At 32.8% G+C, this 25,667-nt stretch overlaps 1 protein-coding gene across 1 annotated transcript in view; it reads left to right on the forward strand.

Moving 5' to 3' along the window:
* The first annotated feature begins 317 nt into the window (after positions 1-317).
* Positions 318-25,667, forward strand: part of LOC143234050 (uncharacterized) — a 137,434-nt gene continuing 112,084 nt past the window's right edge. The window contains exons 1-2 of the mRNA XM_076471075.1: positions 318-933; positions 17,337-17,505. Coding sequence (XP_076327190.1) covers positions 550-933; positions 17,337-17,505 — 553 coding nt within the window. The 5' untranslated portion in view covers positions 318-549. The remainder of the gene's footprint in view (positions 934-17,336; positions 17,506-25,667) is intronic.

Consider the following 25,667-nt stretch of genomic DNA (forward strand, 5'->3'; position numbering starts at 1 on the left):
CGAACAAACAAAGATAAAAAACAGTCTTAAATGATTGAAGGGTTTTCTTGGTCAGAAACTATCATTTCGTGAAACAAAACCAAGAATATCAAATTAAAGCTTATATAAAATTAATTGTAAACGTTACTTTACGTTTCGAATGACCAACTAATACCTCACAATGTGTTCATATTTACTGATTAGATGGGACATTAGAAGATGGCAAAAACTACTGGTAACTCATGATGCTCATATTGTAGGCATCAGTGAGTGAACAATGTTTATTGTGCGCAGCTCATTTTGAATAACGAGATTGCCTTTACGAGATGCGTGCGCTTAACGTTCGCGTGCGAGTTTTTGGATGGTTTTCGAGCGTTAAACCGTCAGTCTGGCTTAAGCTGAAGTAGCAAGCTGATGGGTGCAAGTGAAAGTTTTATTGTTCGTTGTGGTTTTTAGATCATTTCCTATTTGATGACATCGTAAACGTGTCACATGTCATACTGCCTCGGAAACCAAACGTTTATGAACGACTTTGTTGCGTAAAAGTTTAGTAGTAATTACGCAACGTAAATGAAAACTTGTAGTAACATGGAGAAGTTAAAAGAAGCTCAGACAGAGCAGAAAAAAAACCACCTCTCTGAGGTTTATAGAAACACACCAACGAACTTGATACCACCTTTCGGGAATTCTTCTGCTTATCAGCATTACCAAGACAGTAAATATTCGCAGGTGGACAATATACCACACTTGAATCAAGCTGAAAAGGAAAACTATATTTGTGTGAAAGGTTCTGTAGTAACACTATGGGTCCTGTGTGTTTTGTCTATGACTTTTTCAGGCTTCTGCGGCCTCAGGTTCCTTCAGTTGCAAGAAAGACTTTCTTCACTGGAAATCAGGTATAGACAACTGAAGGTAGAACATATTATTAAACAAGTAGACGGCATGGTGGAAAAAGTAAGTAAACACATAACAAATGTTGTCGTTCTTCGTATTTGGAATCATAGATAATTTGATTACCGTTTTGTAGGGAAAAAATCTATTATATGATACTTGACGTTGATGAATATGACTTAATTTTGCAAGTAAGGTGGCCAGATATTAATATAGGACGAATAAAGCGTAACTTTAAAAACGTAATTTTCGTGAAACACTAATATGTGGTTTTACAATTAACAATACAATTCTTCAAGAAAAAATTTATTCACTATCTGGCGGGAAGCAAATAAGGTCAGATTTCTTTCTCGAACCACAGTTACATAAGCTGAATTCCTTTATCATTAACATGTTAAGACCGATTTATCAGAATACCACATATTCTATGGAAGGACATTGCCTCGTGCGTGGTGTATGCTTAAATTTATAACCATAATCTATCTTGAAAGAAGACAATGTACGACAAATGATACGTCTCACTGAGCGTAAAGGAACAAATAAAATATTATCTTAGGCCAGTTCGAAAGTCACCTTGCGAACATACACGCCTTCTATTGTAGACAGACATCCGATGAACTCCAAGATAAACATAGAAAGGAAACGCTCTCAATAAGAAGTAATTCTAATTTACTTTCCGGCTGTGTATTTAACGTTATCAGTCTATTAGCATTATGTAGTGGTACGAGACTGTAATCTATGAATAATGCTATTAGGCAGTCCTTTCAAATTAATTCTTCCTGTGGTCCATTGAGACGTACTGAATTATTTTATTTTGAATTTCTTTATCATTTGAGGTAATAGAAAAACAAACAGAAACTTGTGGGTAAAATTTGACAAAGAATTGATACAAAAAATATCCGTTTAATTAACTTGGAAATAACTTCTACGTGCAAAAATTTAAAATGGTGTATTGCTTTATATAAATATATATATATATATAATTATTATTATTTATTCACTTTCAAATAAAGCGAGTTTAATTTGCTCTACATAAACAGTATATTTATTATGGCTTAAATTTTTCTTTCACTGCACTCAAGCTTGATTTATTGTTTTGAAATATAGATTGAAACACATATGAACTTAGCATAAATTGCTTATGTATATTGGCCTGGCATAACCAGGTGGCTAAGGTACTCGACTCGTAATCTGATGGTCGCAGGTTCGAATCCCCGTCACACCAAACATGCTTGCCCTTTCAGCCATGGGAGCGTTCTAACGTGACGATCATCCAACTATTCGTTGGTAAAAGAGTAGCTCAAGAGTTGGCGGTGGGTGGTGATAACTGGCTGCCTTCCCTCTAGTTTTACACTACTAAATTAGGGACAGCTAGTGTAGAAAGCCCTTAAGTAGCTTTGCGCGAAATTCAAAACAAAACTTATGTATAATGAACGTTGATGTCAGTTTATTTCGGATTTCTTTGAAGGATTACTATGACATATATCACGGAATAAAAGCCACACTTCGTTCGTAAATCCTACAGTCCACCACCAGCAAATAGTTTCAAAACATTGACAAGCATTTATCGAAATAATAGTATTAAAAATAATTAAAAGTTAATGTGACGATAATAAAAAAAATCTTTATTATAGTAGAAATGTTCTACAAATTATTGAGTTTAGATACATGAAGATGATGACAAACATTAATTTTATGCATAACACATGCATTAATAACACCAGATATGATCAACAGTGTTAATTTCTGATTCTGTCATTTCTCTTAATCATTGCTACAGAACAAAACCTAAAAAGAAACTCGACATTAAATAATGTTGTTAGTGATATTCATGACGTATTTTACTCTAAGAAAATTTTAATGCCAGAATAATAATTACTGAAGGTTGAATGTACGAAACAATTAGTTCCGCGTTGGTACTACGGTAACTCTGTGGATTTACAACGCTAAAATCAGGCGTTTGATTCCTCTCGGTAGACTCAGTAGATAGCCCGATGTGGCTTTGCTATAAGAAAACATACACACGAAACAATTATATTCTAATACTTTGTGCTATATTGTTAGTATTGTATTTAGCGTTAATATGTACTTCATAATTGTTAGTTTTATCTTAGTAGCTCAAAATTAATTTGGTTTAAGTTGAAATACTTTCCTATCGATTTGGATTGTTTCTCAAGAGTTCTTAAAATACTCTTAGCAGTTAACACTATTGCAATCCTGATAAAGCCTGAAAACAAAAATATTTATCTTACTAACAAACGCAAATGCAAGGACTGGTGAAGTCGATTTGTTTAGCCGATATATCTTCAGAAATTCATGTTGTTGCTTTTTAAAATCACAACTGGAGTTGTAAGTTTCAACTCGAATGACAGCTTCTAGGCCAAGACCCCTAGGAGTCATTAATAATAATCTCTATTTTTGAGCTACTGTTTGTTTGAAGTACACAATGAAGTACATGTGAAGTACAACTACACAATGCTTTGCCCACCACAGATATCGAAACCCGATTGCTAGCGTTGTGAGTTCGCAGACGCACTGCTGTTCTACTGTGGGTCACTGAGCTACTGACCAGAGGAAAAGTAGCCTATTAGCTAGAAGTATTCTATCCGGGTATTTGAATCGAATAACAGCTTAATCTATCTTATTTATTAAGGCTCCCATAGCTGAAAATTCAAAGAATATTCAGCGACCTAGTGATACGAACATCAAAGCTTCTATTTGCAGCTAGGTATTAGAAAACTCCTGTCATATTTGGTTCAGTAAGCCAGATGATGTTAAAATAAAGCATTTAATGGCTATGTTAGTCTTAACTAGATTTCTCCGCGGATGTTCCTATTGGTTACACAATATAGTTTTACTATCGCTTTTTTGCTGAATAGCAGTTTCAAACCAAATAAGCATCAAGTTCATTTATTATACGGTGTTCTAAGACATCTATGAAAACTCAAAAGAGATTTATGCCGTACCTATCCCTCTGATACTAGACAGAAAACATTTTATTTGATTCCCAACATGCTATTAAACTCTAGTTATTTTTTCTTTCTACGAATGATTGTTTGTTGAGATTATGGTTCAGATTTGGGTGGTCAGTTACATGTTACTTAAAAATATGTGTTGTTTGTTTATTCTAAAACAAAATCACGTTGAGCTATCTGCTGGGTGCACAATGGAGAATTGAATCCCAGTATTTAGCATTGTAAGTTGTCTTATCGCTGTCCCACCGGAGAAATCTCAAGATAGCCATTAAAGAAAGAAAATTTCACAGTTTTCTGTACATGATGCTTTCAAAAATGTAACTCGTTAAAACAATGATAATATGTCTCATCCATTCCTACGTCGTCCTCAAATCGAGATATTGGGTCACTTATGATAACTTTGTTTGATAGAAGATGAAAAGCTTTGTAGAATTGGTTTGGTTTTTGAATTTCGCGCAAAACTACACGAGAGCTATCTAGGTTAGCCATTCCTAATTCTGTAGTGTAAGACTAGAGGGAAGGTAGCTAGTCTTATAACCACCCACCACCAACTCTTATGTTACTCTTTTACCAACGAATAGTGGGATTTACCGTAACTTATAACGCCTCCACGGTTGAAAGGGCAAGCATGTTTAGTGTGACGGGGATTCAAACCCGCAACCTTGGGATTACGAGTCGAAAGCCTTAACCCACCTGGTCATGACGGGTCTGCTTAGTAGAATAAACACTTAAAACGTTTTCCTTTTCATGGTGATAATTTCGTCATATCTCTAACAATGTTTTTGTTCATTTAAAAAAAACTGAAGATATTTCTTTTTAAATTCTTTCACGATACTTATGCTAGTTTTGGTTATTCGAACTGACGAAACATTGGTTGTGTTTTGCAGAATGTTTATTGCTATTATAATGAACAGAAGAAACGAACGTTTGTAAATTAAACAGATTTGTGTCATGTTCACGGAATGAACCTAAAATTTAATGCATGAGGTTTTACCTTTAACACTGTACGCTCTTCTAGCCATAGCTAACTTACGTAAATTGTTTCATATTTACTATTTATCGATTCTGCTTACTGTTATCCTGATATTTGTTATCTTATAGTTGTGCGAATTCCATATGACATATTTTCAGTAGGTGTGAGTCTACAATTTTACTATAGCTTCATCTAAGAGTAGTGGTGGACTGTTTTTCTTTTTTTTTTTTTCATTCATACTAAAGAAGGCTGATTTACAGCAACAAATCTATTGGACGAAAGCACGTGCAGATACATAAGTATTCGTTAGACCAAGCAAACTACATTATCAGTTTGTAGCTCAAGTTTTCAAAAGAAGAATACTGATGAATGATTGTTATTCATTGACAATTTTTAAATCCAAATTTGCTAAAATGTACGTAATTCCCCTAATTAAATAGCGTTTAGCATCACTTGATATTAGCTAAAACAATCAATGCAAATAATGATGCTTGATGTGGCTGTACCGAGTGTATGCGGGCGATGACAAGAATCTGTTAATCTAGATTCCATGGCGTTATTATAAATAAAGTCACTGACACCGTTTTTGAAAGGTAAAACTACAATCATATATTTTAAACAATCTGGTTGGTTCTATATAATATATAATTTGTTATGTTTTTCGTATTTTTATCTTCCTTCTTTCTGTACTACTTGCCATCTTTACATCGTTATTTTCTTCAAGAATTTAGTTATTACTTGTACCGCCCTGTTTTTATGTTTTAAACAATGCCAACGAATATTTAGTAATGAATGACAGTCGCCATGAAGACAGCAGTTTTAGGCTGACGTGATAAACTATCTTAATGGACATCATGTGTTAAAGTCAATGAAACACTATACTATTTCTACACTTCCCAAGTTGAAATGCAAATCTTTGGTGAGTAAATCATCACAACGACTTCAACCTTGGCGAGCTAGCCCTTCTGACGCCAGAATCAGCAGCGCAATTGGCTGTTAAGCTACCCGCCAGTTTTCTACTTTAGCGATGATTTTTTTCGATAAAATTAAAGTCATAATAGCTTTCTAAAACCTAAGTTGGGAGTTTGTAAAATTCTCTTACATTGTTGTAAGAGATTTGAGAATATGATTAGCTTACATAATATGCAACGGCGATTTTTTCTCCGTCCATCCCTTACATGCTAAATACAGCTGTTCCTAGTGATAATCGGGAATTTTAATCATAAATTGATTAAAATCAAAAGTATGAGTAACTGAGAATTTTGTCACTCATCAGGTATCATACTTTCATGTTAAAGTTTAACTTGATTTTACAGTCTGTGTATCCCTAAAGTATTCTTTCACACGTTAGACAAAGGCAAATCTACACGGTGAACTAAATACGCTGTGACCACTTTAGGTATTAAACCCATGTATTTAGCCTCATAAGCCCTTAAGCTTACTACTGAACCATCTGCGGGTCCAAAGACTGAGTACAAACTCAAACGTTTTTTGCGTTAGCGTGTTCTTGTTGTCAAGGTAACCACATCATTACAGTCCGCGACTTGTTTTTTTGACCGTAACTAAACAAAAACGTTTGTAATGACAACACAGAAAAAAAAAACATGTCTAATCAACCCATTCTTAATACCAATTACAGACAATATTTTGGATTGCGTTTTCTTCACCTTTGGCTTTTTAATTTTGAATAACACTATTGGAAAATGAGCTGTTATCAAGTAACTGCTCATCATGCATCATTTAAAACCATTTTTACCATGAATCAATATGCTGAAAACCAGTATAGCTATAAACTCCTATATGAAGAATTATTATGTAAAGGTCTCCATGAAGAGTCAGGTGGCTCATCTTCATTAATCAGGACTACGACCACAAACATATAGACGATTGTTTTTGGTGATCACATCATATCTGAATCAGATCTTTTCCATATAAACTTTATAATTGATTTATGATCAGAAACGAAATAACTTTTGGGGTAATGTTTCTAGTTTCTATACTTTTGATTTATTTGTTTCCACTTTAAAAATACATTGATAGATTGTGTGAATAGTTTTTGGCTTATCAAAGAAATTTGTTAATTTTGTACAGAACGGCTGAGTGGCTTCTGACTATGTTAAAAAGATTTTCATGTATCCAGAGTTTGACTTTTTACTATCTTGAATTAGCTTTAGTTTGTATTTGTGTTATAAACAACTGATCTGTGAATTAGAACGGTGCTTGTTTTCTTAGCTTTTCACACTAAATGTACTTTAAAACGTTGGAGGAGACAGTCATTAGTAGATCCTATATATTTTTTGCTACAATATAACTTTTCCTGAGTCATCAATTTCTTTCGTTAGAGGTACAGCAGCATATAATTAAAAATACTGGAAAACACATTTCCCTAAAAAAATGTCTGATTTTCATAAAGCCTAGTAATTATATTTAAACATTGTTGAGGTTTCATGATATTATTTTTATATAAAACTTTATTTAATATACATAAAAGTAAGCTTGTGATAAACTCTAATGCTGCAACTTTTCTACTATTATTTTAAACATCTTAATTTCTTAAAAAATATATTCGATACAAATGTGCATTCTGAATAAGGTGATCTAACACAAATAAAGAGGAAGCAACTCCAATACAAGCTGAAATATCTCCCTTCTTAATTTATTTTCTCACTAATAAATTACGATTTTACTGCTCCATTACTTATAATATTCAGAAAATATATCAGATTTAAAAATGGATGAATGGACTTATAATGGACTTATTATCATTCTTACACACTTAACTACTTAGCAACTTAACAAGTCTTTCAAATGTCTTTCTTTCGAAGATACCAAACCTGACGATGACCGAAGAAGGTCGAAACGTTGTTCGCTCTTCTACGTAAAATATATTCTCAACCCAAACGAGCCGTTTTTGCATATATAAGTAATACCCTATATGTCAGTGTGTCCAAACATTGCGTGCAATTTAACAGATTAAGTAACACCCTATATGTCAGTGTGTGTGTTTTTCAAGGGGAGAGGGTCATAACTTATAAAAAGTACTAAACCCTCTTTTACCTTTCTTCAGTTTACTTCGTTTCATTAAGTGAGCCCCAAGAAAGGTTTAAGAAAATATTATTTTATTAGCACAAAGATTTTGGAAGTTTATTTTAGGTATAAACATGTCATACGAAAAGGCAGCCAAAGTTTTTTTAATGACTTTTATTTTGGGATTATACCATAACAGTCCCATGATCAAGGCAACAAAAAATATTTTCAAAACTTACTTTTTTATGTCTTCCTGTAGTTGTTATTGACGTATAGGGCCTGGCATGGCCAGGGAGTTAAAACTCTCAACTCGTAATCTGAGGGTCGCGAGTTCGAATGATATGCTCATCCTTTTAGTCGTGGAACTTTATAATGTGACGGTAAATCCCACTATTCGTTGGTAAAAGAGTAGCCCAGGAGTTGGCGGTGGGTAGCGATGACAAGCGACCTTCACTCTAGTCTTACACTGCTAAATTAGGGGCGGCTAGCGCAGATAGCTTTCGTGTAGCTTTGCAAGAAATTAAAAACAAACAAATCTATCATATAGAACACTACTAAGCTGTCAACTGCTAAAGTAAACAAATAAGATGAAATAAATTCTCCACACATGAAATTTGTTTTAGTTGAAAGAAGACACATAAAAAAACTGTTTTGGATAACTTTATAACATAGTGCTTGACATTTATCCATTATGTACTTGAGTTTCCAAAACCAACATTCCTATGACATTACTTAAAATGTCCGAGCTGGTACACTAAAAAAAACTTTTGAAAGTCTAATAATAGTAAATGTCCACATATATCCTATTTTATTTGGTAAATCTCGCAACATAAGAAGAAATCCTAATATTTTCTCAAATCAATTTATTTTTATGATTTTTTATTTCTATGGATAAATAATGACAACACAATTTTTATCCTTTCTGCTATATATGCGTGAATTAATGTATAAGCAATATGTATTAAAGTTTATATTAGTTATTTCTTGCATTTACCATAGGGTGGTTTAAATCCTGTCAAAATAAATAAATGATTTCAACTATAAAACTATCAGCTCCTGGGGATTTTCTATATTTAATATTTTTGTACCAAATAAATCTACATATAAAACTTTTTTATTGTACTTTTCTCTGTTTTTTCCAGAAAGTGATGAACGTCTTTATATCTAATAATATGTTCAGAAGAACTTTTTTAAAGTATCATCTAGCATTTCAAATAAGGTATTAAATTATTTATCACTATTTCCTTATTACTATTCATTATTATTTTTGATATTGGTTTATTTATACAATTTCCTTTTTCCCTCTAAATTTAAAAAATTAGCATTAATCTTTTTCTTACATCTGATCTATTTCTGTTTACGTTTACACATTACCCATTTATCTTTATTCTATTAGTTTCTAAGCACATAATTTTATATAAATTTTATATGATTTATAATTATTTTTTATTAAAAATTGTGCTAAGGTCATTGTTTCATTTCCTAATTCTTGTTATTATATATATATATATATATACATTTATAACTATATATATATAAATATATATAAATGAAATACTATAACCTGTAATTTATATTAATAATTTATCAAGAAATAATTGAGAATTAACTGGTTGAATACTATTATTGCTTGCACAATGTTAATTTGTTTCTTTACCTTTATTTTCACTACATTTAAAAATGCTTTTCTTTTATCTCCCTCTCAAAAAAATGATTAGATTTCCAAATTCCTCTTCCATGCACAACTTTATTAAGTTGAAGTTCTAACATAACTGATGAATGGTAACTGCACTAAATGACATTAAAGTAGACCTTTACAAATTTAGAAATATTTTAGGTACCAAAAAGAAAAATAAACTAAATATTTGATTACAAGAAATCTTTATCTGTATTATTTCTAATAATTTGTTTCTAATATTGGGGCAACGTACATGCAGTTACCCTTTTATATTTCTTTGATCTTTTAGAAGGTTACATTCTTCACGGAATAGGTAGATTATTAAACTATAATATGATTAGATTAATTTAATGAAACATACGTTTATCCATATTTGATCATAGATATTTAGTAATGAAAATATTCCTTATCTATAATTAGATCCAATACATCCAATTAGATCCATCTCTTAAATTCCTTCTTAGTTTCCGAAATTTAATATGTCTGTGCAAAAACCTCATTTTCCTCTATTGTTCCCATTAAAATCTGTTTATAATATATTCAAAACCTCATTTAGCCCAATTTGTGCCGCAAATTATTCAGAAAAATGAATACGTTGTAGACAATAGATTTTCCGTCGTATACAAATAGACAGATCTTTTCATTTTTGTTGTTGTTTTATACTAATTAAATTATTTTCTCTTAAATGCGAAGATAAAATTTAACTACTGACTTTAATTTCTAAAGTTTATTGATTTTTATTTGAATAATATTTAATATAATTTTCATAGCATAGTAAGAAAAGTATATAAAAATCACTGCTTAACAAGAAATCTCTGACTTAATGTCAGCAGAAATCTAAGCTCATTTTATAGGAACCCTTTCCAGCATTTACTCATTACTCTTTCTGTAAACTTATAGGAATGTGAATTATTTCTATAGAATCCAGAGATTTAGGAAGATCTATAATTGGCTCTTCCTGAAAACTAATAGGAATGTGAATTATTTTTATAGAATCCAGAGATTTAGGAAGATCTATAATTAGATAATGTCCAAAAAAGTTAAGATTTATTTTTCAAAAGAGTTGAGTGATGTTTTCCCCATAATTCAGACAATGGTAATGGCGTTGTTGTGGCACATTATCCATGGAACACCTACGTTTTAAAATTTTTGTGAAACCTTTAAAAAATGCTGAAGTAACGAGATAAAATTTCAATGTTTGTTCTTATCCAGATGTAAATGAGATCGGATTCAAAGCATACATGGAAAAGTAAAGTTACAAAATTTCGGAAATGTCACAAGCATAGCAGGTGTATATGTGATTCCAATAGCACATCATCCATGGTAAGTGAGATCAAACAGGGTTCCAAGGGGAGGTGCTGTGAATGGCTCTACTAAAAGTATGTTTACATACACGAGTGGTAAAAGTAAAATCTTATACGACGACTTGAATTCAAACGGGGACGAGGGCAGAAGGAAATAAATGGAAAATACAAAGACTTTCCTGAGTTAAGTACAGGAATATGACTAAAATAGGAAAAGGGTTTGGCTTTTGAATTTCGCGCAAAGCTACACGAGGGACATTTGCGCTAGCCGTCCCTAATTTAGCAATTTAAGACTAGAGGTAAGGCAGCTAGTCATCACCACTCTCTACCAACTCTTGGATTACTCTTTTACCAACGATTAGTGGAATTGCCCGTTACGTTATAACGTCCTCACAGCTGAAAGGGCGATCATGTTTGGTGTAACGGGGATTCGAACCCACGTCTCTCGGATTACCTGACTATGCTGAACCACTAGGAAAAGAGAAGAGATGGATATCGAAATAATGACAACATAGCTTGACAATAGTGGTCCACTTTAACGACAACTTGAACCAAAGAAAACCTCACTCTAAAATGATCTCTGGATCATTCGTACTCTTAGACTTTTTAATTTAAGTGGATGCTTTACAATCTACGCTGGGTCAAATATTGTTTGTTTCTTATTTATTTTTAATTTTCCTTTTAATTTAAGGTTTAAATTAATTGTTTTTGAAAGAAACAAACAAACCACCCTTTGTTTTATCCTGCCTCTACTTCGATTATTTTGTGTCGAAAGTCAAACTAATTAGTTTACATACCTTTCTGTCCTACGTTAGAATTGTGTTTTATTTCCGACGTAGTATGTTATATTTAATTCTTGTCTTTCCTTTACTTAAGGCGCTCGACTCCTAATTCGAGGTTCATGGATTCTAATCCCCTTCACACCAAACATGCTTGCCCTTTCAGCCGTGAGGGCGTTATAAAGTACGGTCAATCCCACTATTCGTTGGTGAAAGAGTAGCCTAAGAGTTGGCGGTTGGTTTTGATGACTAGCTGCCTTTTTTCTAGTCTTACACTGCTAAGTTAGGGACGGGTAGCGCAGATAACCCTTCTGTAGCTTTTCACGAAATTCAAAAACAAACAAACAAACCTTTCCTTAAATTGACACCTTCTTCATCCAGTTCGGAATTTTTAATTTTTTTAATTTCAAAAAGAGAATTCCGTAACAATATTTATTTCTTTTACTTTTCAGCTATTTGTCATTCTGCTAAATCAAATTTCCATCAGTTAATATTACAAACTTTTTATTTTTTTGTATTGTAGATAATTTGTGTACCGCGTAAAACTCCATAATATATATATTTTTTACGATTTAGTTTTAAGATTTTCTTTGAACATTTTTCACAAATTTTTCAATATTTTCATTTTTTAACGTGGAATTCCATTAAACAATAACTTTATTTTTCTTTGGTGAACTTTCATACTTAAAAGTTTCTTTCTTGTTTTTCTTTGCTTTCTCCTTGCAATTACGTACTCTGTTTGATATCCTGAAAAAAACAATAACAACAATGACCAACTTATAACGTTTGCATAAAAACACTAATGTTGGACGAATATCTAGGTGCTGTAAAACCACTTTATTGTCGAAATGATGTTGATGAAACTTTGTTTCGAAATCCAAACTTTCTGTTAATCTTTTTTGAGTGATATATAAATAATAAGTAAGTCAGTATTCAATTTATTGTAGTAGAAAATTTTAAATTAAAACTACTTTTATTGTATACATTTCATTACGAAACTAATACAATATTTTAATATTGAGATTTATCAAAAATATATTTTTCCCGTTAAGTCTGCTTTCGTTTGTTTTGGAATTTCGTGCGAAGCTACACCATGGCTATCTGCACTAGCCATCCCTAATTTAGCAGTGTAAGACTAGAGGGAAGGCAGCTAATTTTCACCACCCACCGCCAACTCTTGGGCTACTCTTTTACCAACGAATAGTAGGATTGATAGTCACATTATAATGCCCCTACGGCTGAAAGAGCGAGCGTGTTCGGTACGACGGGGATTCGAACCCGCGACCCTCGGATTACGAGTTGAACGCCTTAACCAACCTGGCCATGCAGGGCCTTTTTCCATTAATAATCTTGTTAATGGATCGTATAAGATCACAAATTTTTAAATAGTTCGGTAAAGAAATAAGTTTACTTATTCTGTTCTTAATAAATTGTATATGAGAACAGCTTAATAAAGCTACCATTCATTTAGTTTCATATTTTATATTTTGAAAATATTTCTTGTCACTGCACGTTGAAAAATATGTTGTTATATTGAATACTAAATCGATGAAATTACTTGAATGTATATATATATATATATATCTAGAGAGTCAGTAAAGATGTATTTTAAATTAATTTATTGGAATTGAATATTTGTTTAAATTCCAAGACTTTGCAAAGAAAGATTGTTTCTCATTGGTAGATTTTAAACGCAGGCGTTTATGTTGTGTCATAAAATATATGTAATCCACTCAATAAAATAACATTCATTGGTAAGAAATGAGAACACACTCAAAATTCCAAATCACATATCACTGTCTTGTTTACAACTTGTAAGTAATTTGTATGTTTCAGCATATTTCACTGTCATCATAAGACATGTTTTCTTTTTACTTTTATATTCAGACATTTTAGTATTTCCTCAGCTTGAGTTATAACATAAAATGTTATCGATATAGTCCAATATAAATATAATTATTTGTGTTACTTTGAACATTTCATAACTGTTAAAGTATAAATACTAATTAATGGTTTGCGATGCGTATTATGAATTATTTTGGCGTGACTACAAGGATTTCTAATTATAGTTCTTAAGTAGGGTTACACTAATTATTAACATTAAATGCGTTTAAAGATTTCTGTTACATTCTTAAGTAAAGTTAACTCTTGCGTATTCAGGTAGAAAGCTGTACATTGCATAGGTTTGCAAACCACAGAAATCGAACTCCACATCTACGCTTTAAAAGTTTTCATGTTTACTGCTATAGAGTATTTTGAAACCAGTTTTTTCAGGAATATATTTTATTTTGTTTGACTGTAATATATAAAAGGGGAAATTACGTCATAAAAATAGTCTATCTTATTTCAAACTTCAAGAGTATAGTTTTGGAAATCAAAGTAGTTTTTTTTGTAAAACTCTAATATCTGAAGCTGTAAACTACATAAAAATAGTTGATGGTTCAAGAAAATAATTTATGTAAATATTTTGTTTGCTTTTAAAATGATTTCTAAAATAACGCTTCATTAGACTATAATCATCGTCAATAATAACTTGAAATGTGTTTTACAACACTTTAAAATGCAGATAAAAATAAAGTAAAACTAAATGAAGATCGCGATGTTTATTTTTCGATAAGCTTGAATGATTTAATTGTAAAAAAGTAATTTTTACATGATTTGAAGAAAGTACTTTCATCATACTGACTCTACTATTGTCACAATCAGAGTAATGAAAAGAAACGCACGAAGTAACTGGAGAACTGTTAATGTTCTGTCATTTTAAACTCGTCAGGAAAAGATAGAAATAATTCCTTCTCTATGATTATAAACATATATATGGTTTTTAAGAAAGTGTTATATACCAAATATTCAAAAGAATCAAGATATTTCGAGCCAATTTACTAACTAGTTTTAGCATGCAATTTCAGTTTTATTAAAACTCCATTTATTTAATTGTTTGGTTTGTTTTCGAGTTTCGCGCAAAGTTACACGAGGGCTATCTGCGCTAGCCGTCCATACTTTAGCAGAGTAAGGCTAGAGGGAAGACAGCTAGTCATCACCACCCACCGCCAACTCTTGGGCTACTCATTTACCAACGAATAGTGTGATTGATCGTAACTTTATAACGCCCCATGGGTGAAAGGGTAAGCATATTTTGTGTGACGGGGATTCGAACACGCGACCCTTAGATCACGAGTCGAGTGCCTTAACCACCTGCCCATGCCAGGCCCCATTTATTTAATCTATAAAATAAAAAAGTACAATTTTTTTGTCCCATGCATTCTTCCTTCAACCTACGTATTCTAGTGGATAGTAAAAGTTAAACTTATAAATTTTTAGATTGTCGTTTTGCTCTTGCACTTAACTGCGCAGCCAACAACTATTAGCTACGTTTTGCAGACCATCAATTATCCAATATTATTCAGGAAAATAAGCATAGTAAATACAAAGTTATTAACGAGTTTCTATCGAATATCCATAATTCGGCTAACATGTTTTTAACGAGCTTGTACATAACACTTCACAGAAATAGCCATCAATTTCTCTCTCATAAGAAAGTTCTAGAACGTTAATATTGTATAATTAGAGAAAAGAAAAGGCTTGATATTGAAGCTTAGTTGAATGGAAGGCAAGTGCTTGTTGTAGAAACACAAGTGTAGTGAACGACATCTCGAAATACTTCAGCCCTGAGAAATGTCATCCTCTACACTTGTATTGCTACAATAGATAGTTACAGTCCACTTAACTAATTTTCATCAGGAATATTCTGTTTGTTTGATCGTCACATTATAACTCCCCCACGGCTGAAAGGGCGAGCATGTTTGGTGCGACCGGGATTCGAACCCGCGACCCTCGGATTACGAGTAGAAAGCCTTAACACGCTTGGCCATGCCGGGCCGCTAGCCATCCCTAATTTAGCAATGTGAGAGTAGAGGGAAGGATCATCATCACCTACCGCCAACTCTTCGGTTACTCTTTTATCAACGAATGTAATGGTAAATCACAAACGAAAACTATAAGATCATATATATTTTGAAGAAGTAAACATATTAACGTAATTTTTTGAATTTCTTGTTCTCTTTTAGCGAAGTTCCTCAACATTATCAGAAATACAAGGTTATTACGAAGTTGGTTAGCCTACTCTAATTCGAGAACTAATAATTAATAAACTGTATTGTTTGGTAAGTTGAAGAGATGATGGAAAAAGACGATTTCAGTGCCAAATATTAGAGCCACTAGAGGGCAATGAAGTTCGCATAGATAACACATTAGCCGTTCAGATAATTCTGAGAGTTCATAGCCTTAAATTTCTGGTTTCAATACCGGTGATGGGCAGAGCACCTATAGTCCATTGTGCATGTTTTCTTCAATAACAAACAAAATGTCTCCTGATTGGTTGATCTCAGAAAACACATCCCAGAAACATATTTATAGTTTGTGCAATATGTAGTGGAACAACATTTTTCAGGTAGTCTGTTTTATTCAAAATTATTTTTCCCTCGACGGAAGAAATGATAATAAATGTTCCAGTATCTGTATGTATAGTATTCATTGTATGAGTCCATTATTTGTAGGTTCCCCAAAGAAATGAAATCACGAATTTTCTCATAAATCCAACACGCATTGTGACCTCATATCATCCAATCATCATCGCATAAATGTATGTAAATTTCTCTGACGTCAGATGACTCAGTTGAGGGTTCTAACATAGAAAAAAGTGAACGAGTTCCACAAGTGTCACTGATTTGTACTTGAAACAGCAATACGAGTAAAAAGATAAAACCATTCGTTTGATTCTCCTGGAATACGTTCTAAAATCACCAGTAAGCTGTAGGGTTAAAGGTTCTTTCTTTATCTCTTGGCCTTCCAGGATGTTGATGGTAGAAATGCGTGGTGTTCTTTGGTCACTTGATTAATGATGCATTACTCTTGAAAATTTTCTTCTCCATTAAGAACCGGCCCGGCATGGCCAGTTGGTTAAGGCACTCGACTCGTAATCTGAGGATCGCGGGTTCAAATCCCCAACACACTAAACATGCTCGCTCTTTCAGCCGTGGGGGCGTTATAATGTTACAGTCAGTCTCACTATTCATTGGTAAAAGAGTAGCCCAAGAATTGGCAATGGAAGGTGATGACTAGCTGCCTTCCCTCTAGCCTTACACTGATAAATTAGGGATGGGTAGCGCAAATAGCTCTCGTATAGCTTTGCGTGAAATTCAAAACAAATCAAACCGTTAAGAATCACTATTTAATTTCCGGGTGTTGTGGAGCACCAGTACACGTCGCACCAGCATGAAATCATGTTTCCTTACATTTTTTAAAACCAATTTTTGCAAAGCGTCATTGTTGCATGATCCTCTTTATTCGTTTTTTTTCTCGTTAATACAGACCAAATGTTCGATACTGTTATGATCTTCACTTTAGTAATAGTCTGAAGAAGCTATTTTAATAATCGAAGATTGGGTTTAATTTTTAAGGGTGTATGTTCGATCGTTAGTTTTATAGCTTCCACTATGCAGAGTTCATGACCAGCGCTTTCTGGTCACAATTTTCGGACTGGAATAGTCTTACGCCTCGTTTCATTACTTACGCTGTCAAATGCTATGGATTTCAGATGATTAATATTAGACAACTACAGGCCAACTAACTTTACAATTACTATAGAAATAAATTTATATATATATGTGTGTGTGTGTGAAGCATGTATATTGTCATTTTTCTTATTATAATATTTCTAATAATGTTTAGCGCATGGAGCGATTCATGTCGGTTACTAGCCGAACGAAAAGAGACACAGAGCTATTTTCAAAAGTTTCGGAGTGGATAAACCCAGACCAGGAGCAGTACATGGTAAACTCCAGACAGAAAGGTGTGAAGATGGTTGCAGCAGAGTGTATTTGCCCGGTTGGTGAGCCTGGTAAGCAATGTATTTTATATTGGTAATTGTCACAACAATATTTCTAAATACAACACGTTTGTTGAACTATCATATTATTTTATGATGTTTTGTCTTAGTTACTTACTCTAACTGGATGTATTAGAAATTATGCTAAACTTTACTTCAATTATTAATATATTTGAAGTTTTCTCACACACATGCAATTTTTTCATCAAATCTTTTAACGTGTTTTCCAACTTCTTACGTGTAGCCATACCCTCTAGCGTCAAATATTTGACATATTATAGTTTAGTTGTCGCGTTAATTAATTACTTTATTGGTCAGTCGTAAAAACCTCCAAACAAGAATTTTTTTCACGTTTCACATATTCTAGTCATTATCCCTTTTAGATTTCTTCATCGCAACTGATATAACTCATCATCTTTATCACCTCGAAGTAAACTTTAAAAAAGTCACAAAATGAATTGCAATTAAACATCTACAATCTTCGTTAGTTCACAACGAAGAAAAAAATATTATCTCAGCGTGACGCTTCTTATATCGCACTAATTGAAGTTGGCCTTGCGTGAATCATTATTAAACGTGACAAGCTGTTAGCGATATTGGGGATCAGAACAAAAACAACTTGACTATAATAAAGCAGCATTATGCTGTGCCACAAACTGTGCGAGTATAGGGAGCAGAAAAACGGATTAGAATCTATGAGTGTTCACACAATGATCCAACCCAGGATGTGTGAACCATCTGGAACAGTTTGGAGAGCTAAGTAGAAAAATATTTCCAAGCAGACAATGTGGATATAAAACAAGCATGTTGATATAATCCAAATTTATAAGAATATCTGCTTTGTTTGCATTCTAAAAGTAAAAGCATAATATGTGTTTTTTTCTGTTTTGTAAACCATTTCAAACTGTTTTAAGCTTTCGAATCAATTACACCGTAGACACAGTAAATTATACATATGAAATTCCAATATCAAAAACGTTATTAAGTCTAGCATGGCCTAATGATTATAATGTCTTATAATATGAATCTGAGTTGTAATTCTTCCATGCCGAGCATTGTTAGCGCAATGACTGGTAAGCTGAAGGTCGTGGATTCAAATCCCATTCTACCAAATACGTTCGCCCATTCAACCATGGGGTATTATAATGTGACGATCAATCCTACTTTCTCTTGGCAAAAGAGTAACCCAGGAGTTGGCGGTGAGTGGTGAAACTAGTTAACTTCTCTGTAATCTCTCACTGCTAAATAACTGATGACTAGTGCAATTAGTCTTCGTGTAGCTTGGCGCGATATTGAAAACAAACAATTACCGTTTCTAGCATATATTAATTCAAAATTAGGGACAGCTTATATAGATTCGTGTAAAATTTTAAACAAGCAATCCGCAAACCGTATCAATTCTACAACATACGAGCATTAGCACTAATAGTGGGAAGAAAACAAAATACTGTAATATCATAGGAGTAGAGAAGCACATAACACCGTTACAAAAATAAACCTTAACAAAATAATATATTTGCTGACCACCAAATAAGAAATAGATTTCTTTAAAAAAATCACAAAATATATTCTATAAATATCCCTGACTCCAGCATTTTAAGTGGGAGGACTGCTGTTATACAGCACCAAATAAAACTGTATAACTCAACTTCTAGCTAGGATCTTTCTATTTTCAATTGTATTTTTTGTTGATCTGAAGGATGATGCTGAAATGTATTTTTAAATAAGTTATGTATTCGTTCAATCTATATTATGGTTTACATGACAACAACTAATTTCTGTCAAACCAACTCGAAAGAGATTGCATGAGATACACTATCATGGTGAACCAGCCATTCAGAAACCTCTAAATACACAAAAATAAAGTATCAAGAAGAATAACATAGTTTATAGAATACTTAAATGAAATATCAGTAAAATATGTGTTCAGATGAATCGTCTTCTACACTTTCCAAATCAAATGGACAAGTTTATGAGTGGTGAAAACAAAAATAAATTTACAACCATATAAGTCTTAACCCATCAGTTAAGCACGTTGTAAGTTTTATGATGTTGTAAGCAGCTTGTTACTGGAAGAATTTAAAGCCTATGATCTAACTATAAGATAATTTCAGTTCAAACTAAGATCATCCTATGATGGACAAACACTCTCTTCCAAAACAGAGTTGTTCTGCGATAGGAAAACAATGCAACAACTTATCCTGCTGGAATTATTACAGGTAGGTTAAAAAATAACACGAGTAAGAATCTAAACATCTACTTTAGTGCCCCACAGTCACCAGATTTACGTGTTATCCAGTCTTCATGGTTGGCTCTTGACAAAAATGTCGAAGCTGATTTCTGTCATCATTTGATTTCTTGTGGTGTATAAGGCGTAAGTAACCTATTGAGTAGCTTTTTGCTAAAAAATAACAGGCATTTGTTTGTTTTTGAATTTCGCGCAAAGCTACTCCAGGGCTATCTGCGCTAGCCGTCCCTAATTTAGTAGAGTAAGACTAGAGGGAAGGCAGCTAGTCATCACTACCCACTGCCAACTCTTGGGCTACTCTTTTACTAACAACTAGTTGTGTTGGCTGTCACATGTGTTAACGCCGCTACTGGTGAAAGGGCGAGCATGTCTGGTGCGACGGGGATTCGAACCCGCGACCCTGAGAATACGAACCGAGCATCTCATTCACTGGATATACTATGCTAATAATAAGTGTACTAACGAAATAATCAAATGGTAGAGCAGTTCATTCTACGATAATTTCCTTATTAAATTTGTTTATTTAGTATCAGAACTACTTTTATATAGTTAATAGGTTTTCTTGTTACTCTAACACAAAATTGTAGTTTCGTATTAGATGCATTTAGATATTTTGGCAACAGTGTGCTTTTTCTGATAATATGTTTGTATTCATAAAGAGACAAAGCTATAAAGTTTATTTTTAAGCCGAACTACATTTTAGTTGTACCAAGATATTCGGTGGAACAACGGTAAATTTATGGATTAACAACGCTAAAATGCAAAGCTAGATTATCCGCGGTAAACACAGTGATAGCTAAATGTGGGTTTACTTTAAAGCAGAAAACAAACTGATTTTCTTAAATTGTTCTTCGATAAGATAACGGAAAGTTTCTGGTTTGCAACGCTAAAATCCGAAATTCTATTTCTCGCGGAAGACACAGCAGATAGCCCAATGTGACTTTGCTTTAAAGCAAACACACAAATTATAAGTACGAGCACTTATCTTTTGCAAACAGTTTCTTGGTGGGTCAGCAATAAGTGTACTAACTGACAATGTTAAAAGCCTTGGCTCCATTTTCCGCACATTGTGTAGCTTTAGACTAAAAACGACAAACTCTCGGCAGTATAATAAGATTTTTAAATGTCAGTATTATGTGAAAACCACCAAAAATATTGTAAGATCAAAACAGGTGTAATGCAACTTCTTTAGTTATTTACCTTCATCATCACATACAAAATCCGAAAGGATAAAAATACTTTTTTTTTAATTTCGCCCAAAGTTACACGAGAGCTATCTGCGATAACCGTTCCTAATTTAGCAGTGTAAGACTATAAGGAAGGCAACTAGCCATCACCACGAACTGTTGGACTATTCTTTTACCAACGAATAGTGGGACTGACCATCACATTATAACACCCCAACGGCGGAAATGGCGAGCAACTTTGGTGAATTCGAACCTGTGAGCCTCGGATTAGGAGTCGAACGCCTTAACCACCTGGCCATGCCGGGGCCAAGATAAACAGTTTACTTTGTTATCAAAGAAGGAGATATAATTGTGTTTTGATCCCACGTTATTTGAATTATTTATATCTATTAATGCTATGAAAGATCACTCCAGATGTCGAAGAAGATGTTTAGGATCATTTATTTGGTTCTTGAGAATTCCTGATGTTTCTAAATTGCATAGTCACTATATTTAGATTTCCGAAAAATGATATTCATATATTGAAACTGTCTAGAGACGTAGAGTCAGAGAGCACAAAGTTGTGTAATGAGGAAGTCGTTACTCGTCTATATGGAAACGGAAATTCGTGCATAACCTATTTCAGAGACGCTTCGTCGTCAAAAGAAAACTGTGGTTACAAAAGAAAACATTCAGATACAAAAGTTCCATGGCAATGAAACTGGACATATTTCCTGACATCGTTAGCAAGGTCATAAACACGGATTTAAAGATAACGAACGTTCACTGGCCGAGAACTCAAAAAGCTTCTAACAACAACCGAAAAGCAGTAATTGTTTAGAAAACAAGTATCACTGATGAAACTGACACCACATCAATCTTATTCGACCACATAACTGTCACGTCTCCTGTAAAACGGACATTTATTTCTTTGGTTTGCAGTTTTAGAAGGTGAAGTATACACACAGTGGAGAGTCTCTGGAAGCTGTTTCAACAGGTTTTATTTAAAATGAACCTCGATGCCGTTCGTAGAATTTTGTTACAGTAGAAATTAAGGTGTCGTCGTCAAGGCAACGAGAATTTGCACGATCAACGATGGAGAAATTGGCTTCAAACTCAGTGGATTTTAAGGATGATTCGAGGTTTTGAACGAAAGCACTAAACACGTAGATTATATATCTATATGCATATATTTGCGTGTGGAAATATAAATAACTAGGATTATTTCTAATGTTTACTGAGATGTATACATGAAATCTTTATTATATTGAATTTGTATGCGTGTCTATATGTTTTACCAAATAATATGTACGTGTCAATTAAGTGGAAACTATGAAAACAATTTTAATAGAAATGTAACCTGTTTAAGGAGTTTTAATTACAACATTCTATAAAACTGATTGATTGATATACCAGGTGACAAATGTAATTTGAACTTTGTAATCCAATACGAGTAAATATTGTACTGCGAATATCTTCTAAAACAGAACCATTTTAAAATCAATTCTAACGATATTCTTTTAACAAAATAATATATATGTATTTACAATAATACATTTCAATACTTTGGAGCTCGATACTATTGCTCTTTATTAAGTTCCTTTTAATTTGAAAAATATTTTAGGCACAAAAAACTTTAAAATACACAAAATTCAAGGTAATTACAGATGACAAAATTACACAGCATCTTCAAACATAATCTTGATACTTGTTGTGTTCATAACTGCTAGGATCATTGTTTTATTAATTTGAATCAAATTTATTAGAATGTTTGTTTGTGGTTTAAACACTATACGCACAGAAGCTACTTTCTGATCCAGGGGGGGACAAACAAACTTATCATAATCTTTGTTTTGAAGTATGAAATGTCTAAAAAGTGAGTTTACTTTAATTTATCAAGAAGCTTTTGAGATAATAAAACAATGTCAAAAATTACAAGAATCAAATGTGAAAGGATTGTTCCTTTACCTGTTGTGACGTTAATTAAATGCTAATGCATAAGGGATGCAAGAACCCAAAGTGACAGGAATGTTCCTTTAACTGTTGTGACGTCAATTAAATACTAATACATAAGGGATACAAGAACCAAAAGTGAAAGGGATGTTCCTTTAACTGTTGTGACGTTAATTAAATGCTAATACATAGGGATACAAGAACCAAAAGTGACAGGGATGTTCCTTTAACTGTTGTAACGTTAATTAAATTCTAATACATAAGGGATACAACGGCAAAATACCAAATATTGTCAACTTTTTCTTCATAGTAAGTGTCCCTATACTGACCAGTACGTATCCAATGTTACCTATTACGTCTGGGTACACGACAAGTCAATATACCAAATGTCGAAAGATATGAGATTTCTCGGTAAATGGGACATGGAAAATAAATAAACTAAATGTAAAAAACACATCCGGGATTTCTCAGTAAACATTTTCTTAATCATTTGTACAAACACATTTTGTTTCCTAGGAAAGCTAGAATAGATTCCAATCGTGACACTCGTTGTTTATTATACTTTGATTGGATTCACAAAGAATCCACATTTTTGTCATGAAGTTAAGACAGTAATTTTGCTTTGGAGATTATTTAGTTTACATTGCAATACATCTTTAATGACGTCATGCTGTAAATCGTTCTAGAAGGGAATGTAAAGAGTAATAAAATGTCCGTATTTGACAGTTCAGAAGATCTGCCCTTGGTGTCTCTCTTTCCTTTTGTGTTTATGGAGTTTTAGCGAGGGAAGATTTTGTTATATTATAACTGGTTTTGAAGTAGCTTTGTACTCTTTTTTTTTTCTTACCATATAAATGTACACTAACCTATTTATAGACCTCTTAAGGTTCTTTCAACTAAAGACTCTTTGGCGAATCGCAATAAATCCCAACTCACAGCAGCTTGAATCAGCTTGAGCCATTGATAAAACACAGGAACTCGAGTGATGTGTTTTGGCTACATGTAAGACTCAGTTATTAATGGGTTGAGTATTAGTGCAGGGTGAATTACTTTTAAGCTATAGCTGTTCAATTTCTGTTTAATCTAAACATGATATAAACAGTACTAGTATCCGTTATGTATCACTTTGGGTAGGCTTAACCTTTTCAATGGTGCAGACTTCAAGCAGAAACGTAAAACACAATTTTTTTCTTAAAGTATATATGTATTTTTTACCTAGCTACTGAAGGACAATAATATGAAAGTAGCCATATCGTATAGTTTCTTCGTCCAGGTTTTCTCTGAATTTTAAAGTTTTACGAATAAAACTATACGAACGCGAATACATATCCATATATTTATTGATAAAAGACAGGCTATGTTAGGCTTTAATATAATAAGGCTGAAGGCGTGTATTAGGAAAATTAATTGATGAAAATTGTTCCAAAATTTATTTAAACTGATGAAGCACAAACAAATAAATAAAGGAACGTCATAACATATACATACTTACATATAAAAAATAATAGGTTGAAATATTAATAAGTAACTCATGTAAGCTTGAAAGTAATCACTTTTGAAATAATCTTGTTCTCTGGTATTTGTCGAAAGTTTTCTACACAGAAACACGTGCATACAGTATTTCAGAAGGTAAAAGCTAGACTGATCTGAACTAATAATTGTCTGTAATTTTTTCTGTGAAAATAATTGAATATTACTTTGCTTTCTTGCTCAAGTAAAGGAGCAGAGCTTGGTTACTGCAAAACCACTTATTGAATCCATTCACGTATATAATTGGAAGAGTAAACTAATATATTCGAAACCACCTCGTGAGGGATAAAATACCACTGAATTGTGACTTACAGATCCAATTTGTTTTATTTAACTTTAATGGTTTTTCTTTAATCATTTTTTTTGTAGACAAGAATTCAATAAAACTTATTAAGAAGCGACAACGTAAGGTGAAGTAAGTGAAAATAAAATTGTCTTCTCTCATTTATTATGTAATTTCTTTGATTTCACGTATTTATAATATCCTTTGACATGTCCACAAAGGCCAAATGTTATTTCTATTTATTTAGTGAATTTTCATTCATTTATAACTTAATATTTGAAGCTTAACTGTAGCGCTCATTCATTGTAATAACTTGTTACTTGTTTGAAAACATTATATACACAATATTTACTTTCAGTTAAATACATACATATGGATATATTAATAGCTATTCTGTTTCATTTCAGCAAATTAAAATCGCAAAATTTACTTTAATCTCCAATCTATATATATGTTTGATCTACATATTCAATCTATATATATGTTTAATCTCTATATTAAAATATTTATTTAAGTAGTAAATTAACTTGATATAACAACTGGATATTGAATTAGATAAGTTTATAATAAAACCTGTAGATCAAGATTTTGTAATGTTATCTCCCCTATCGGTTTAGTGGTAAGGTTAAGAGCTCACACGTTGAAAATTATGTTTCGATACCCGTAGTTTGCATAGATCTTGTAGCACATTGTGTAAATTTATTCTCAAATACAAAAACAAACCAACTGCAGTGTTGTTTTAAACAAAAACCTAAACAGTATCCTCTACGGTTTATCAAGTCATGGATTTCAGCATTGTAATTCTGTAAACCGCTGACTCCTCCAATATCTGATTGAAAATACAAATTGAAAATTATGTATTTTTACATCATTCATACGTTCGTATTGTTACGATAACCTGAGAAAGTGAGATATTTAGTTTAGTAAATACGTGATTCTGACAAACTCTTACCTTATTCAGTGTTTAAAAGGCTTCTGTTTCACACGACAGACA

Source organism: Tachypleus tridentatus, chromosome 12 (genome assembly GCF_004210375.1).
Source record: "Tachypleus tridentatus isolate NWPU-2018 chromosome 12, ASM421037v1, whole genome shotgun sequence".
Lineage (NCBI taxonomy): Eukaryota > Metazoa > Arthropoda > Merostomata > Xiphosura > Limulidae > Tachypleus > Tachypleus tridentatus.